Below are 17751 nucleotides of genomic sequence, written 5' to 3'. Positions count from 1 at the left end.
TGCGTGTAGAACGAGTGAGCCAGTCAGAATTATGCACATGTTGATCTTACGATTTTTTTTTTTGATTAAATAGAACTCAATTATAAATAGACAATATCGGCATCCTATTTAGTGTTAACATTCGGAACATATAAGTGATATCATTACGATTTGTTCGTTCTAGGTAGCAGCCCTCTTAGTTGTCACACAGCCTAATCTCTACTAACAGAACTTGTATGACAATGATCATATCTTCAATTACTAAGACAAACTTCTTGTTAAAGGATTTTTAAATTGAAATCCAGTTCCAAAAAAGACTAATTCAGCCACTAAAGCCTAAAGATTGTACAATTTATTCCAAGACAAATAGAGATACCAAATAGACGAAACGATGAAACTTTTGATAAGAATCGAATGAAATATTTATTTTTACCTGCATATATATAGGAGTGAAAGCCATATAATCGATGTCAGTGTCACAAACTCACAATCAACATTTTTGTTTACCACATAAAACTAGAGATTCATATATACAGATAAATCAAAGTTAAAAAAATCCAAGACCAGACCAGCTAACAAAAAAAAAACTGAAAAAGACACAGACCAAATATTGATCAAGGAGGATATGAGACCTTATCGAGTGTCCGTACGACCGTCCGTACAAGTCACTACTAATGGGATACGGTCCATGTAAAGCAAATAAGAACAGAGGCCTTTGTGATATCAAGACATATTGGAGAATAAGAAGAATCTAGAAGGGTTTGGATATGCAGAGAATCTCAGGGAGGTCACATGTTATCTTGGTTAACGAGATGAACAAGTCAAATAAGGAGCACAAGTCACTCTCATCAAAGACGTTCTGCAGAGCAACAACTCTTCATGTCCCTTTCTCTCTTAAATGTTTATGTAACGGCTATATGCTAGAGTTATGCCTATATATGTTATGTAACACACATTTGGAAAAAGTAATCTAAGTATTCTATTCTTTGTGTTCATTCTCTTTCACTATTTTTACAATTCTAACATGGTATCAGAGCTAGGTTGTTGATTCCTAACAACCTAACTCTTCTATTCTCTTATTTTTTTCTCGTTCTATACTTAAATCTCTCTGTTATATACTTAAATCTCTCTGTTTTCACTCATTCTGGTCATGGAAAGTTCAAAACCGCTTGTGCTACCTACGGTTCTTAAGGGAGGAAACTACCTTCTGTGGTCAAGAACCACCAGAACTGCACTTTGTGGGCGTGGACTCTGGAGTCATATCGAAGGAACCAGAGTACCAACGAAGACCACCAAAGAAGATGATAAAGAAGCCATCAAAGAAGACGAGGAAGTAGCTAAACTCAAAGAAGAAGCTAAATGGTTTCAAGAAGATCAGACTGTTCTCTCCATACTCCAAAACTCACTTGAAGCTCCTATTCTCGAAGCTTACTCGTATTGTGAGACTGCTAGTGAGTTATGGGAAACTCTCAAAAATGTTTTTGGCAACATCTCCAATCTCACTAGAGTATTTGAAGTCAAGAAAGCTATCAATGATTTAACTTAAGAAGATATGGAATTCAACAAACATTTTGGGAAGTTTAGGTCCCTTTGGGCAGAATTTGAAATGCTCAGACCAAACACCATGGATCCCATAGTGCTCAACGAAAGAAGAGAACATGACAAGGTCTTTGCTCTGCTTCTTACTCTGAATCCAACGTTTAACGATCTCATAAAGCATATCCTGAGGTCGGATAAACTGCCAAGTCTCGTCGATGTCTGCTCCCAGATTCAGAAGGAACAAGGCTCACTAGGTCTCTTCAGCGGGAGAGGAGAGATATCAGTGGCAAACAAAGGGGCCTACCGACCTGAGGAGAAGCGATCAAAGGTGGGGTGTGAACACTGCAAGTGTAAGAATCACACCAAGGACAAGTGCTGGTTCCTGAATCCTCATCTCAGACCAAACATCACGAACAAGGAGCCAAGAGCTAATTTAACACAAGTCAAGACCGAACAAAGTGTAGCAGGCACATCAAAGAATGCAGAGGAGATGACAACTGGAGACTATGTGAAGAAATCAGACCTGGAAGCTCTCTTCAAATCCTTAGCCGCTATGAAGGACTCTGGTAAAACCTTTTTCACTCATAGCTCAAGTAGGTCTCTAGTTGTTGATTCAGGTGCATCACACCATATGATTAGTAACTCGAGCTTACTTGATGATATTAAACCGGCTAGAGGCAATGTTATAATAGCAAATGGAGATAGAATCCCAGTTCAAGGAGTTGGTAACTTAAAGTTTTTTGATAAAAACTCAAAGGCATTTTATATGCCTGAGTTTACATCCAACCTCCTCTCTGTTTAAAGGGCAACAAATGATTTAAAATGTTATGCTATCTTTGGGCCTAATAATGTTTACTTTCAGGATATTGAGTCTGGAAATCTACTTGAAGGAGGTGGTAGCAAAGAAGGGATACAAATGCTTTGATCCTACCAACAACCGTATGGTGGTGTCCAGAGATGTCAAGTTCATTGAAAACCAAGACTACTTTGATAAGGGGGATTGGAATGATTTAAAGAATTTGGCAACACCAACTGATCAATCTGCTACTCTGAAGTTCCTGCTTGATCACATCGGTTCTTCACCAAGATCACCACTAATACAGCAAGAGCAAGAACCTGCTCCTGCGAATCTGGAAGAACCCTCCTCTGATCACACAAATGACAATCAAGAACTCCAGGCGGATCCACCAACTTCACCTGCAACAATGGTTTGTGAGTCCAAGGGGGAGACAATGAATCTACCTGCAGAAACAGAGGAGCTTGAACCGACTCACCAACCATTGCGACGTAGTGCTCGTACGAGATTACATCCATCTACATGGAGAGATCAACAATTTTATTATAATAGTCAAGCGGTAGCTCATCCGATTCAAGCATTTTGCTCTCTTGCTCATCTACCTGCAGAACTTCAAGTATTCTTGGGAAAAATTGATGAACATGATATTCCAAGAAGCTATGAAGAAGCTAAGGAAAGTAAACAATGGCTTGATGTAGTAGATGATGAAGTAGGAGCTATGAAGAGGAATCACACGTGGGATGAAGCAGATCTTCCACCAGGAAAGAAAACCGTGAATTCGAAATGGATATTCACCATCAAATATCTAAGTAATGGGGATATAGAACGATACAAAGCTCGATTGGTGGCCCGCGGCTTTACACAAACCTATGGAGAAGATTACAGAGACACATTTTCTCAGGTTGCTAAACTTCACACGGTAAGAGTTGTGCTTTCATTAGCTACTAACTTATCTTGGGAGTTATGGCAGATAGATGTGAAAAACACATTCTTACAAGGGGAACTCAAGGAGGAAGTTTATATGACTCCACCACCTGGTCTTGAAGATATAATCACACCGGGGAAAGTGTTACGATTGAGAAAAGCTATATACAATCTTAAACAATCACCAAGGGCTTGGTATCATAAGTTAAGCTCTACACTCACAAGTCATGGCTTTAGGAGATCACATGCTGATAACACTCTGTTTACTCTTAAAAGTGAGAAAGGTATAGTGGTTGTTCTCATTTATGTTGATGACTTAATCATATCTGGAGACAACACTGAAGGTATTCAAAAAGTTAAAACTTTTCTCAATTCAGTGTTTGATATAAAAGATCTAGGGGAGCTTAAGTATTTCCTTGGGAATTGAGATATGTCGCTCTCCGGAGGGACTGTTTCTATCTCAGAGGAAATACACACTTGACTTATTATGTGAGACAGGAAAGTTAGAAGCAAAACCAGTGGACACACAACTACCAGATGGGTATCAGGTTGAGAGAACAAAGCCTCCATATGAGAACCCTTCTCGCTATAGAAGACTGGTAGGTAAGCTCATATACTTAACACTTACTAGACCTGACATCTGTTATGCAGTAAACCAGGTTAGCCAATACATGAAAGCACCAACCATCTATCATTGGAGCCTAGTAGAGAGGATTCTTCACTATCTCAAAGGAAGTCCAGGCCAAGGTATCTGGATGGGGAAGAACTCAAATACAGATCTCGTGGGGTATTGTGATGCTGATTGGGGCGGTGATCGAACTCATCGACGATCAACAACAGGGTACTGGACGTTTATTGGAGGAAATCTCGTGACTTGGAAAACGAAGAAACAGAAGGTTGTATCAATGTCAAGTGATGAGTCAGAATACAAAGCCATGAGAAAGCTAACTACAGAGCTCACCTAGCTCAAGGCACTCCTCAAAGAACTAGGCATTGAGTCATCTACACCTATCCCAATGCCCTGCGACAATGAAGCTACAATTCACATCGCAACCAATTCAGTGTTTCATGAAAGAACCAAGCACATTGAACTGGATTGTCATAAGGTCAGAGAGAAGATTGAAGAAGGGGTAACTCTCCCTTGTCACACACCAAGCAGAGATCAGCTAGCTGATATTTTTACTAAAGCCGCAAGACACAAGGTCTGATCAAACATCTATGGCAAACTTGGACTTGTGGACCTTACTCGGCCTTGATCTCAAATCCTCTCTCTGTAAAAATCACACTCTTTTTCCCTTGATATAGTTTTTGTCCTATAAGGTTTTTCTATCTCAAGGTTTTTAATGAGGTGATGGTTTACGGAGCTCCAAGTTCAGCCATGTTCATCGGCTAAACTTGAGGGGTAGTATTAATCAAGGAGGATATGAGACCAATGCAATAAGGTCGAGTGTCCGTACGACCGTCAGTACAAGTCACTACTAATGGGCTATGGTCCATGTAAAGCAAATAAGAACAGAGGCCTTTGTGATATCAAGACATATTGGAGAATAAGAAGGATTAGAAGGGTTCGGATATGCAGAGAATATCAGGGAGGTCACATATTATCTTGGTCAACGAGATGAACAAGTCAAACAAGGAGCACAAATCACTCTCATCAAAGACGTTTTGCAGAGCAACAACTCTTCATGTCCCTTTCTCTCTTAAATGTCTCTGTAACGGCTATATGCTAGAGTTATGCCTATATATGTTATATAACACACATTTGGAAAAAGTAATCTAAGTATTCTATTCTTTGTGTTCATTCTCTTTCACTATTTCCGCAATTCTAACACCAAGTCTCCTTAATAAGCTGAAACAGTTAAATAAAACCGGTCTTGTCACGTCACTTATTTGCGATTTGGTACACTCTGGTTCGATCGGTTGACATACGCCTCCTATCAAACCTGAGCTCTTCCAGGATAGCGAGGGAAGGGAATAACGTCTCTAATGTTGTCCATTCCTGTAGCGAAGAGAAGCATACGCTCCAAGCCGAGTCCGAATCCAGAATGCTTCACTGTTCCATGACGTCTCAAGTCAATGTACCACTTGTATTGCTCGAGTGGTAGACCCATCTCCTCCATTCTTTCAATGAGGTCCTCCACCCGTTCTTCCCTTTGGCTTCCACCAATGAGTTCTCCAACCTTTGGAACGAGGACATCAAATGCAGCCACTGTCTTTCCATCATCGTTGAGCCTCATGTAGAAAGCTTTGATCTCTTTCGGGTAGTTATAGACAATAAGAGGCTTTTGATGAAACAAGACCTCTGTCAAGTATCTCTCATGCTCAGATGCTAAGTCGATCCCCCACTTCACTTGGTTCTCAAATTTCTTTCCTTGAGCCACAACTTCCTCAAGTAAGGCTATTGCTTCCGTGTATGTTACTCGATCAAACTTGTCAGTCAAGGTAACTGATTCTAGCCTTTTAATGCAGTCTTCGTCAACATTGTTTGCCATAAGTTGCATGTCATCACCACTCTTATCAAGCAACGAATTGCACATGCCTTTGACAAGTGCCTCTGCGCAGTTCATAGCCTCCTCTACACCGGCAAAAGCTAATTCAACCTCAACCATCCAGAACTCAGCAAGATGCCTTGTGTTGTGAGACTTCTCTGCCCTGAACGTGGGGCCAAAGGTATACACATCTCCCATACTGCAAGCATATGTTTCCGCGTGTAACTGACCAGAAACTGTCAGGAAAGCTTGCGGACCAAAGAAATCTTGGGAATAATCAAATTTTAATCCTTCAGACTTAAGCGTTGACCTCTCTTCAACCTTAGAGAAAGTCTCCTCCTTTTCTTCGGTTATCTCTAGCTTGCTTGCTTGTCAAGCTTCAGCTTCCTCCTTGACAATGAGCTTGGCAGCTTCCCTCTCCAACTTGTCAGATTGTTTCATCATGGTAGTCACTTGGAACAATTCACCAGCACCTTCACAATCACTTGTTGTGATGATAGGAGTGTGAATGTGACATATATCATGTTCATAACAGAAACGGTGGGCAGCAAGAGTAATCTCACGTCGGATTCTTGTAACTGCTGCCATCGTGGTGGTCCTTGCACGAAAGTTAGTATGGTCTCTCAGATGCTCTAGAGTCAGCTTCTTCTTATGAATCGGGTACTAAACCGGATCCACCGTTCCAACATCAGTCACCTTCTCGGCGCTAAGCTCAATCTTCTGCTTCGTATCTTTGCCTTGCGGAGGAAGCTTCAAACACCCATCAACGGTCAGACTAGTCCCCGTCGCAACCAACTTGGAGAGATGTGAGTGTACGTACAGAAGCATCAACCTTGATCTGAAGATTCGCTGCGCAGGTTCCATCGTTCACTTCAAGAAAAGCAAAAGTCCCTTTTCCTTGCTCCCTTCCCGATTTAACCCACCCGCTGATTTGGACTTTCTGACCTGCAAGTCCAGCTCCGTCGTCGGGTCGATCCAAAATCCATCGGATACGAGTCCGACTCGAAAAGGGGGATTTCTGCACCGTCGATGACGAGGCTCCATCCTTGTTCGGCGAAGGTATCCTATCAATATGAACCATTGTTCGTAACTTCGTAAGCCCTGAAGAGGTTAAGGTACTTGAGAAGATTCATAGGGGGGTATTGAACTAATATTTTAAAGGATTGTAGAAGATTCTTAAAATCTGTTGTTATTCAACTAAGATTTAAGTAAATTCCTTTAAAATAATTCAGAATCCCTTGTTATTAAATCAACAATTTATAAAATCAACCTTAAATCTTCTGTTATTCAAAAAAAAAGAAAAGAGATGATCGATTTGTGCAAACCTTCAATCAGAATATATTTTTCTGGGAAACAACACTAGGAGAGAAGGATCGATTACAGTCTTGAAGCTTCATTCCTGAATCAAAACACCAACATCTCTGTTTGGTAAGCTAGCTGCGTTCGTCGCTTTAGGTGCGCATTCTCTCTCGCTCTCACACATTTGTTTGACAGTCAGTCTTCCAGACCATAAATAATTCTTCAATATATGACAGTTCAAAAAAATTCAGACGGAGGAGGCAAAAGAGTCAGGTACGGAGCTCAAGGGAAGGGCCTCATCTTGGAATAGGTTGCGAGGTGCTGGATAAGACTGATGGTATGTGCTTTGACTGAAATGATAGTTACTTGGTTTTGTAGTATCGGCTTCTTTTGCTATGAGAGCCTCTCTTAGTTTTAGAAGTTACAAGTAATTTACGTTTTTATATGCATTCGACAACATTGGATCATTTGTCACAGGTTTACTTTTATTTTCAGATGCTCATTCTGCTAGAAGTGAGAAGAGCCGAATACCACCTGGAAAGCATTATGAAAGAAATGGGGGTGCTGAGTCTGGTCAAAGAGTTCCTCCTGGCACGAGTCCTGTAGATGTGCAATCATGCGGTGATCCAGATTATGTGCAGTCGATAGCTGGAAGTACAATGTTGCAGTTTGCAAAAACGAGGAAACTATCTATAGAACGGTCGGACTTGAGGAAGTATGTTTGACGCTGCTGTAGTTCTCTGGGAAATTGGGCTCAAAGTTGGCTACTTGCAGGTTGCATTATTTTGGATATGTTCTGGGAAAGTGGCCGTAACTTTTAAACTGTAGATCGAAATCATCATCTGCTCTTTCCTGTGTCATTGTATGACTGTTTCTGATATTTCCACCAAATTGCATCAAAACTGATGAAAAGGCACAATTTTGTGATATTTTGGTTTATTTTGGATGTTTTATATCCTGAATTGTGGTAAAACCTTTACTAACCGTTAAAATCACGATCCCACCGTTGAATATTTAGGTTGTCAGACCGTGAAGCTCCCCACCAAATCTCAGCTCGATCAGGTAAGTTTTGGACCACCAAACGCTGTTCCAAGGAGATAACCTCGAATCTGATTTCTAGGGTTGCAGGTTCGTACTGTTTCAGATATTTCTTGCGCAGGAAGCAAACCACATAACTTCTTGAATATAACTCCGATCGGACTGCGGTCAGTTGTAACGAGCTCGTGGCTTGATAGGGAACGCTCTGGTGATTTTAGATTGATAAACCGATGTCAAATCCGGCGCCCGACGAGCCTCCAAAGTCGCCTCTTCAAACTGTTCTTATTTCCTTCTTAACTCTTTCTTGTTCTTCTTTTCTCCACCTTCCAGTTACTCCGGCGTTGCTCCTCCACCACCACCGAGGCTTTCCACGGCCATGACATTGATAAACAGACCCCACCAGTGTTCCCAAAAGCTCCATGACGTCTACTTCTCTCCCCTCTCTACACATCCCATTCTCTCACAAAATAAACCAAATATCACAATTTTGAATGTGTTGTTGAAAATATTTGAGTCAAATTTTCCTTTTTTTTTGTATTGTGAAATATTCTAAAGTCATTCAAAGTTTATAACAAAATCTCACAAAGTCACATTTCATTTTCTTTCCTTTTTAATATAAAAACTCTAAAAATAATCAAATCTTCTAAAATCTTATTAAAATATTTTAAAATTCTAAAATATTAAAATCCTACAGAATCCTTTAAAAATCAAGTTCAATACCCCCTTTTAGGTCAATTGGTGACATGTTGTCCTATGGGAAGGTTGTTAAAGGGTGAGGACCAGAGTTCGAGGAATGCCTGGCGCACCAATAACCTACTGGTGGATTGGGATATCTAGAGTGATGGGTTAGGATCGATGCCCTGCAGGACCAGCTTGGGTCCGTTTGGGCGGCTAATAGTGGGCTAGCAGGGTCCACGGACGGTCCGTTTGGGCGACTAGCGGTGGACTAGTGGTGTCGATCGACACTCTAACCAAAATTCTAGAAATTGGTTCGCGGGCGTTACAATTATACTAAACTTACCACTCTATGGGAAGAATTGAAGAATTTTGAAGAGTTACCTACCTGTATTTGTGGAGGATGCAATTGTGGATGTAATGATCGATGAATTCAGTTGTATGAGAGGCGTAATACTGTTAGGTTCTTGATGCGTTTGAATGAATCCTTTACTTAAGCTCGCCGTCAAATACTTATGATGGATCCACTTCCATAGTTCACCAAAATTTTTAACTTCATTTCTCAAGATGAGCAATAGAGGTGCTTGAATTCTCCACTGCATGTACCAGAGTCTCCTGTGTTTCAAGCTATCGTCAGTTATCAGAAACCAAAAGGATTTCAACAAGGAAGACCTCGTCGTCTTTGCACTCACTGTGGTTTGCTTGGTCACACAGTAGCACACTGTTACAAACTCCATGGATATCCTCCTGGATACAAAGTGTCCCCAAACTCTGGCTACAATGCAAACAAGTCTAAATGTAATCTCACACCACCTAATGGAGTTCATATGGCGTACTCTCAGCCCTCAGAACAGATGATTTACTCTCAATCTACAGAACATAGTCCACAAGTTCATATTCCACATAATCATGCTATCTCCTATAATGGTATTTCCTACCATCCCACTAGATATTCCTCTGGACAATCTTCTATTGGAAACATTACTGGCGTATCCTACACTCTGTTGGAAAAAATTCTGCTGGTATTAATAATGGAACTTCTCCAATGATTAATCATCATGTTAACATAGTGCATTCTAGAAGAAATTTTACTCCTGGCAGTAGTTCTCATGGTGGAGAACAAATTACTCAGCTGGTTACTCAACTGAATAGAAAACTTCAAGGTTCTTTGTATCAAGTCATACATTTAACGCTCGTCTCACGACCTCACAGTTCTATTTCAGCTCAAGGTACTTCACTTGTACCTTCTCACTATATTTCTGCTTTCGAACCAGTCTTATTCTTCAACATGTTTTCTTTGTTCCGTCCTTTCATTTAAATCTCGTTAGTGTTAGTTCATTAACAAAAATAAACAAAAAATTTATCTGTGCATTTTTATCATGATTCTGGTTTCGTTCAGGGTCATACTCAGGAATGGATGATTGATGAAGGGGATCAATACAATGATTTCTATCTCTTACACCATCAACACCTTCCTAATACAAATCATCATGTTGATTTCATTGTTGTTTCTCCTGAGCTTTGGCATCATTGTCTTGGTCATACATCTCTTTCAAAAGTTAAGACTCTGTCTTCAAATTTAAATATTCCTCAAAAAACTTTCAGAATTTTATTGTAAAGTTTTTTATATGTCAAAACAAAACTGATTGTCTTTTGTTTCAATTAATAAAAACATTGATGAACCTTTTTCTATGACGATGCTTGTGATCCTTTTCATGTTACATCTGATAACATGATTTTCAGCCAGGGTATCAATTCACTATGCATTTGCAGTATAAAGGGTTATGAATCAAAATGGTTGTATGCTAGCATATAGAATGCAATCAAAACTATGCAAGTAAAGCAAAGCAATAAAAGGGGTTTTGCCTAACAACCTAATATGAACATAAATAAAAGGAATAAAACAAAGAATTACTCGACAGAGGTACAAGATGCAAGTAGTCAAGTACCAGATCGAGTAGGTGATCGGAAGACAATAAAATAAGAACATAATGATGAACCAATCGAATGCCCACACGATGCAAGTGATCGAGTACTAGATTAGGTGAGGGATTGAGTTAATGCAAAAACTGTAAACAATCAAATACGAAAGCTCCTAAGGATGGGGTAATCGGTTCATAAGTATTCCTAATCAACCTAGAATGTTTTACATGCCTCAAGCAATCTATTTTCTAGACAATGAATCTCTAATCCGTGCTAATCCACTCTCGTGCTATAAACAGTCAAACTCAATCACTCCCTTACCAAACTCTCGTTGGAGAAACATGACCAAGCATGCATTAATATCCAATTCACTATTGTCAATAAATCCCTTACTCATCTAATCTCTTAGGCTAAGTGAATAAATCTCTACCATTAGTTAATTCAAGCATTTCATCGAACATCTCTCGGTGCGGAAACACCTAGGATCTAATCTCAACCTCTCAGTCTAAAACCAGCATTAAGAACACTAATTCAGAAGGGAATCTTTATAAAAATAATCAAGCTAAAACATCCTAACCGATTAGGAATACGTATTCGCCTATCCCATCTCTAGAAACTTTGGTTCACTACTCAGATCTCATCATAATCGACATAAAAGCATAAACGAATGAGAATTGCATAGAATAAAAATAGATGATGTATTGAAAAGAAACAAAATGTAATACAGAATCAACATGAAAGAGTTGTAAAAACGGAATATAAGAAATCCTAACAAAGCTTAAAAAAGAGTATGATCGGTTCTCTCTCTCTCTCTCTCTCTCTCTCTCTCTCTCTCTCTGTCGTGTGTGGCGTCTCTGTGTCGATGAAATAGGAATGGAAACCCTTTGACCTAGCCTCACAACCATCATCTGAAGTCCTACACGAGGTTAGGGTCGAGCACCTCCTCGGGTTGGAATTCTGGTAGTTCCACTTTTGAGCTTAGATCCACTTGATCAGGTTAAGGCCTCAGCTTGTTCTTCTTGCACGATCACACCATCAGGTACATGCTCGAGTCTGTGTAAATAAAAGTTCAAGAAAGAATTCAAAATCACAAAATGAGACAAACTATAATGAAATCATATTTAGAAGTGGTTAGATGAAAATTGTACCTCATGGGTTAGTGAAGAATTTCACTACAAGAAAAAATGAATATTGTTACCAATTTAACGGTCATAATATATAAATATTTCGTCACAAAATTTTCATTGTGACTAAAATGATACGATTTTCACCATGTCACAATAAAATGGTCACAAATCCATGTAGGTCTCAAAATAGTACAATTTTTTTTTGTGACAATTGTTAATGGTGACAATTCGTCACCACTTGGTGACGATATTCAGATAGTCATAAAGACGTGACAGATAATATTGTAATTAATATGCCACAAAATGTGACAAAAAATGGTCACATATTTGTCACATATTAATACCATATATAAGTCACTGATCCATTACATGTTGCCACCAAAATATGGTCACTGATCCGTTACATGTTGCGACCAACGTATGGTCACAAATCCATCAGAATCCATCAGAATCCATCACTATATTATAGTCATACATTCGTCACAATTTTTGTGACCTTTTTTCTTACTGCACTTGTAACAAATTGTTACGTTACTAGGACAGTGAAACTACAGACAAGTTTAGTTACAAACGGTTCCACAATCGCCATATTTTTAAAAATATTAAACAGTAGAATAAATCATTAAAAATTAAAAATAACATGCAAAAGATAATATTTACATAACAAACTAACATCCAAATACAAATTTAATCCATAAAAAACAACTTAAAGAAAATACAAACTAGCATCCAAACACAACTCAAAGAAAATACAAACTAAATAATAGCAAAGATACATAGAAACCATAATAACTAGATAAGGTGGAAACGACAGTATTGGACCTCTTAGTAGTGGAGTTGGATCTAGGCATTTTGACTTGTAAAAGTTTCAACAAGTTTTCCATAGCTTCAAGTCTTTTCTGAATTTGCTGATTTTTTTCAAGACTCTTTTTAAGATCAGCTTCCATCTCTTCTAGTCGATGTGTTATCGTCTCTACTTCTTCAGTTTGTGGTGCACTTGAAGAGGCACCAACAGGTGGTAAAGCTTCACTTATTGCTCCAAGTCCAAAGATATGTCCTTGTTTAGATGATCCCACAACCTAGAAAGATAGACCAAATACATAAGCACAAACACTACAAAATAACTAAATAGCTTGTAGCAGCCTCCATGCTCGCTAGCGTGTATCCATGGTCTTCATCGGCACCAGTGAGTGTCGGGATCAGCTTATTCAAAAGCTCGGTAATGTGCACAGACGACTTGCTCGGACCAGCATCCGAGTGGTGGGTCGGGTAGGGCATCGCGTAACTCATCGAGTATGGCATCAGGTAAGGGATATGGTAGGTCTGAGGGAAGGGACTCAATTGGTCGCCTTGAGGTGGCATCAGATAGGCCATCGGGTACGGTCCGAGATAAGAACCTGAATGGTCACCCGAGTAGGTGCTCAGATGGGTCATCAGATAGGGCATCGGGTACCCCATCGGGTTAGGAGTTGGGTAGGCATCCGAGTGACTCATGCGTGATCTTTCAGGTCTGATTCTATTGTCCTCTACATGTGGCTCATATGATGAAGTCCTATGAGGTTTCGCAGGTGCAGCTAGGCCGCGTGGTCCCCTAACTGGTCAGCTCCTCCCATCTAGGTGGATGTATAGGCTGATCTGGAGCTGAGGCACAAATTGCCTTGTCCTGAAGCTCCCTGATCTGACCTCCCATCACTTTTACTGTTCCGATAAGGTTTTTGACCTTTCTTGCCGAAAATCTGTTCATCCTCTTCAACCATCCAATCTTCCTATGCGCCTCCCTAACTCCTACTGGCTGATTTTGGCAGCAAATATTCAAAGTCAAACTTCTCTGGTTCTTCTCCCTGACCTTGTCTTCTTGTGTATCCTTTTATCACCCTCTGATTCCTCTTCATGGTTGTACAACACCTCCAACAGAGATGAGAAGTCAATGTTCGCGCCAAGCTGAATCTTAGTAGTGGCGATATTGGGTAGGATCATCTGAGCTGCTCCTATTGTGGGATGAATGAACTTGAATAGCAGCATGTCATTGGGCTTCTCATAAGCCAAAAGTTGAGCCAGAGTGACGTAATCTACATCTAGCCATCTCGGATAGTGCACAACACCCTTTAGAGGGACCTCACAAGCTACTAGTATCGGTGTAACCAGACCACCTATTGAGATTTCTCCTGATCCTCCCCTTCTTTCGGTTTTCATGGCCCAAGTCTTCAAATACAAAAACTGGTCAAGTAATACGAATACCATGCTAGTGTTTGCTACATCCCCAACTAGTTGTCTACCATCCCTAATACTATCCAACACTCCACAAAGGGCTACGTCTAACAACTGCAGATCATGATCATTCACATTCCCTGATTCTTCCTAGTGAAAACTGTACAAGCTAGGGATTTGTAGAAATTCCTCAAAACAAGGCTCCTAATCTGAGCGGATTTGGAGCTAGTGGATTGGTATAGAAGCTTTTCTCCTACCATCAGCCATAGAGAATTTATCTCCTCCTTGTCAACTTCCATAACTTGACTAGTTCTGAAGCCGTACAACGTCTCCATCTCTTTAAAGGTTAGCCGATACTCATTGTTGTACACTGGGAAGGTGCTGAACCCAATTCCCCTATCGGGTTTGATCTCCGGGTAGTACTCAGAATAGTGAAGTCTTAGCGTGGTGAGGAAGTGAACCATCTCCTCTTTGTACGCCTCCAAGGTTGTCCTTATCAACTGGCTTATGTGGCATATGTCGAAGAGGAAATCAACGTCTCTTGCCATCCCCAGCTTCTTCATGGTCTCGCGGTGGGGATAGTGGGTTCCCATAAAGCTCATCCTCCAGAGGATTTTGGGCAGCTTCAACGAGATTCTATTTCCTTTCGCTTCAGCCTCCTCAAAGCTTTCTTGGTCTGCTCAAGATGCTCCTCCTCTTTACCAAAAAAATAAGCGCACTGTCGTGATATAGGTGGTCAAATTATTATTTTAAACCTCTCTGCATTTCCCTCAAAACAGGTGCCACACCATGTAATGGTAGAAATCTTCCATAATATATATACCAACTATCACATTTTGAATCTTCATTAAGGTCCTCATTTCCTTATCTAGTCTTTTTGCAGCCAACTAGTCATGCAAAAAATTTCGACCAATATGGAGCTCAATATTTAAGAGAGACATCCAACTTCTGTTCAGAGTATTTTTCTAAGAGACTCGGGATATAGTGGATATAGAAATTTTTTTGCTTGGTTGCTCGGGTTAGAATCTCTTTTGATGCACAAATTTACGTCAGGTTGGTGAAGTCTGAGCTAGTTCACTTGGCACAGAAGTAGTTAGCCTAATTGTGTTCTTACTTTTGGTTAATGCAGATGTGTTACACTTATATATGCTTCTGGCTATGTAATATGCTTATGACTAAAAAATGAAATATATATTCTGCGGAATCAGTACATGACTATTAGAATAAGATGTGTCATTGAATTAGATTTTGACGAATGGCAAAAGATGTTGTAAAATGTGGTATCACTAAATTATCTATATGTTTATCATGGAAGGTAGATCCATCCTCAGTTTTTACTTTTTAATAATTTAAACACGATGAGTTGGTCTTAGAAAGCATCTATAAAGCTTTTATTTTGAATACAACATTAATTAAATTAAAAGAAAAGATGATTTTAATGTTTAAATGAGTATTTTAATTAATTTATAGTAAATTTATATTATTTTTAGTTAATTTCAAGAAAAAATAAATCCGAAATAGAAGATGAAAACCTAAATTTAACAAAGAGTGTCTATAATTTAATATATTTGACAACAACCACACAACAAATATTAAAGAGAGAAGTCAAATACAACTGGTTTTTGATAATATTATGATGGTATTTAACAGGCTTCGGTGCATAAACAACAAGGGAAAGCTCCGTCGAATTCGCAGTGTCCGCTTTCAAATTTCTCAAATTGTTGGCAGATGATGGCACAATTGTTATCGCTTAAGCACACACCTGAGAAACGGTCGCTCCGTGTCTTGCATATGTTATCCGCCAAACCCATCTCTATATATATTAAAAAAACATTCTAGCATATGTGTGTTAGTACTTGGACATTAATTTCTATAATAAAAATATATACTAGTTTTGATTTAACAACTAAATTCACATATTTGAATGTATGATAATTTAGATACTCTATAATGACATGAGTATTGAACCTGTAGTGGCAGCAAGAAAGATAAAAGAGATCAGAAAAAGGGCTGAAAGAACACGGTTTGAGAGCTTCATTTTCTGAGAGACAGAGTGAGAATATTTTGGAGAGATCGTTGGAATTAATTAATTGTTGTGTAGGAACAAGAGCTGTTGTTGGTGGTACTATATATAGGCAACAAGGACTCAATATCTTACATAATATTTTAAATTTGTTGATAACCAACTTATAAAAATTAACCTATGATATACATATAACTTGTTTTTCCAACTAAACATTAAATTAAATTAAAAGATAACTTCTAGATTGTTTGCTCAAACAGGAGGATAAGAGTTTACAAAAGAAATTTTAGAAATTAAAGAGATATATACCTCTTTTTCACATTTATATTCTAAAAAGAAGTTTTAATACATCTTTATCTATTTGATTTGATTATAGTATGTTACAATATCTAAGAAACATATATTTTTAAAGCAAATTATCTTAAACTAAAAATAGTTGTAGGATAGAAGAAAGCATTCCAATATTTCTTTTGTCTTTTTATCACATATGCCATATATTCCTAAAATGTATTTATGTATTTTAATAAACATAATTCACATGAAATTATTATTAGATATTACCTAATGATATTATACAAATCAAAGCAAATTCTTCTATTACCTTGTGCTTTGAAATTGTGTTTTTATACATATTTATTTAACCTGATTTATTTCTCTTTTTTTTTTTAAAAATTTAAATACAAAATCAACATCAATATGATGTACACATAAAAATTTAGATTATAAATTCTGAGTTAGAGATTGATTGCAGCCCCTCACTGGAGGCCATGTGTAACGCGTCGACCGTCACCTTTCTTAGTGGGCCCCATTTCCATTGCCGGTCCATTTGCCACTTTGCTTAAATGGGCTCCACATCTTCTCACTAGGTCTGTGGGACCACCCATGTTTGAAGGTCGGTTTGCAACATTTAGGAGGCTTTAAAGACTTGATTACCATCTCTACAAATCACCATATGATCTTTCTCTTTGTTTTCCCCTCACTCACACAGTTCCGACCATCATTTTCCGGAAGGTCACCATCTTAAAAATATTCCATCTCAAGTACGCTAACTCTGGAGTTCTCTCAGGACTCTTGACCGATTTGGTGATATAGGTGGTCAAATCATTATTTTAAACATCTCTGCATCTCCCTCAAACCGGGGTACGTGTCACAATTCACCCCACTAACAGATCGCAACGTTCTTGTTACGCACCAAGACAGTCACCCCAGATCGTGTAAACCCACCATACCACACTCGTCTGTGTTTGGCTCTAGTACCACTTGTAACGCTCTGACCGTCACCTTTCTTAGTGGACCCGTGTCCACTCCTGGCCCATGGTACCACCTTTCTTAAATGAGTCTCAAATTTATCTCACTAGGCCTGTGGGCCCACCCATATTCGACAGTCGGTTTGCTACGTTTGAGAGGCTTAAAAGACTTGTTTACTGTCCCTACAAATCACCACATGATCTTTTCCTGTGTTTTGTCTTCACTCGCACAGTTCCGACAATCACTTCTCGGATGGTCATCCATCCTGAAACTACTCCAGCTCAAGCACGCTTTAACTATGGAGTTCTCTCAGGACCTCTGAACAATAAGATAAATGCACTTTTGTGATCAGTACCGGCCCAACACTGTGGGCTGCCTAAAGCCAAAAATTTTTTGTTGCCCCTTTGAGTTATAAAAACGTGCATATATTATTGCTACCAAGCTTCGAACCTGCATCCTTATCATCTAAAGAAACAAGGGACA

The 17751-nt window shown here is 39.1% G+C and overlaps 3 protein-coding genes and 2 pseudogenes across 3 annotated transcripts; 2 read left to right on the top strand and 3 right to left on the bottom strand.

Moving 5' to 3' along the window:
* The first annotated feature begins 1531 nt into the window (after positions 1-1531).
* Positions 1532-4203, top strand: LOC147942090 (uncharacterized). Its single transcript, XM_087455515.1, has 3 exons — positions 1532-2253; positions 2381-3582; positions 3737-4203. The coding sequence occupies exons 1-3, from the start codon at positions 1532-1534 to the stop codon at positions 4201-4203; spliced, it is 2391 nt and encodes a 796-aa protein (XP_087311641.1).
* A 970-nt stretch (positions 4204-5173) lies between these two features.
* On the bottom strand, positions 5174-5940 carry LOC104793822 (asparagine--tRNA ligase, cytoplasmic 1 pseudogene; annotated as a pseudogene).
* Positions 5941-6390: 450 nt separating this feature from the next.
* LOC104793821 (asparagine--tRNA ligase, cytoplasmic 1) lies at positions 6391-6808 on the bottom strand. The gene is made up of 2 exons (XM_087455514.1): positions 6548-6808; positions 6391-6477 (listed from the first exon to the last, which is right to left on the bottom strand). The coding sequence occupies exons 1-2, from the start codon at positions 6806-6808 to the stop codon at positions 6391-6393; spliced, it is 348 nt and encodes a 115-aa protein (XP_087311640.1).
* A 1486-nt stretch (positions 6809-8294) lies between these two features.
* Positions 8295-10185, top strand: LOC147942089 (uncharacterized; annotated as a pseudogene).
* A 5245-nt stretch (positions 10186-15430) lies between these two features.
* On the bottom strand, positions 15431-16167 carry LOC147942088 (defensin-like protein 8). The gene is made up of 2 exons (XM_087455803.1): positions 15966-16167; positions 15431-15810 (listed from the first exon to the last, which is right to left on the bottom strand). Exons 1-2 carry the CDS (start codon positions 16033-16035, stop codon positions 15641-15643), a joined length of 240 nt encoding a protein of 79 aa, XP_087311929.1. The 5' UTR covers positions 16036-16167; the 3' UTR covers positions 15431-15640.
* Between the last annotated feature and the right edge of the window lie 1584 nt (positions 16168-17751).

This window comes from Camelina sativa, chromosome 6, assembly GCF_030686135.1.
Source record: "Camelina sativa cultivar CO46 ecotype springtype chromosome 6, ASM3068613v1".
Taxonomy (NCBI): Eukaryota; Viridiplantae; Streptophyta; class Magnoliopsida; order Brassicales; family Brassicaceae; genus Camelina; species Camelina sativa.
This window is presented reverse-complemented; position numbering and strand designations above follow the sequence as displayed.

What these genes read in the sequence shown, in the direction of transcription:
- LOC104793821 (XM_087455514.1), bottom strand. Translation starts at nt 6,808, where the DNA reads ATGGTTCATATTGATAGGATACCTTCGCCGAACAAGGATGGAGCCTCG. An exon ending in AGATCAAGGTTGATGCTTCT is followed by an intron (nt 6,478 to 6,547) that starts GTACGTACACTC and finishes GGGTGTTTGAAG; the next exon opens with CTTCCTCCGCAAGGCAAAGA.
- LOC147942088 (XM_087455803.1), bottom strand. Translation starts at nt 16,035, where the DNA reads ATGAAGCTCTCAAACCGTGTTCTTTCAGCCCTTTTTCTGATCTCTTTT. An exon ending in CTTTCTTGCTGCCACTACAG is followed by an intron (nt 15,811 to 15,965) that starts GTTCAATACTCA and finishes TAATATATATAG; the next exon opens with AGATGGGTTTGGCGGATAAC.
- LOC147942090 (XM_087455515.1), top strand. Translation starts at nt 1,532, where the DNA reads ATGGAATTCAACAAACATTTTGGGAAGTTTAGGTCCCTTTGGGCAGAA. An exon ending in CAAGGAGTTGGTAACTTAAA is followed by an intron (nt 2,254 to 2,380) that starts GTTTTTTGATAA and finishes GTTTACTTTCAG; the next exon opens with GATATTGAGTCTGGAAATCT. An exon ending in ATCTGGAGACAACACTGAAG is followed by an intron (nt 3,583 to 3,736) that starts GTATTCAAAAAG and finishes TATGTGAGACAG; the next exon opens with GAAAGTTAGAAGCAAAACCA.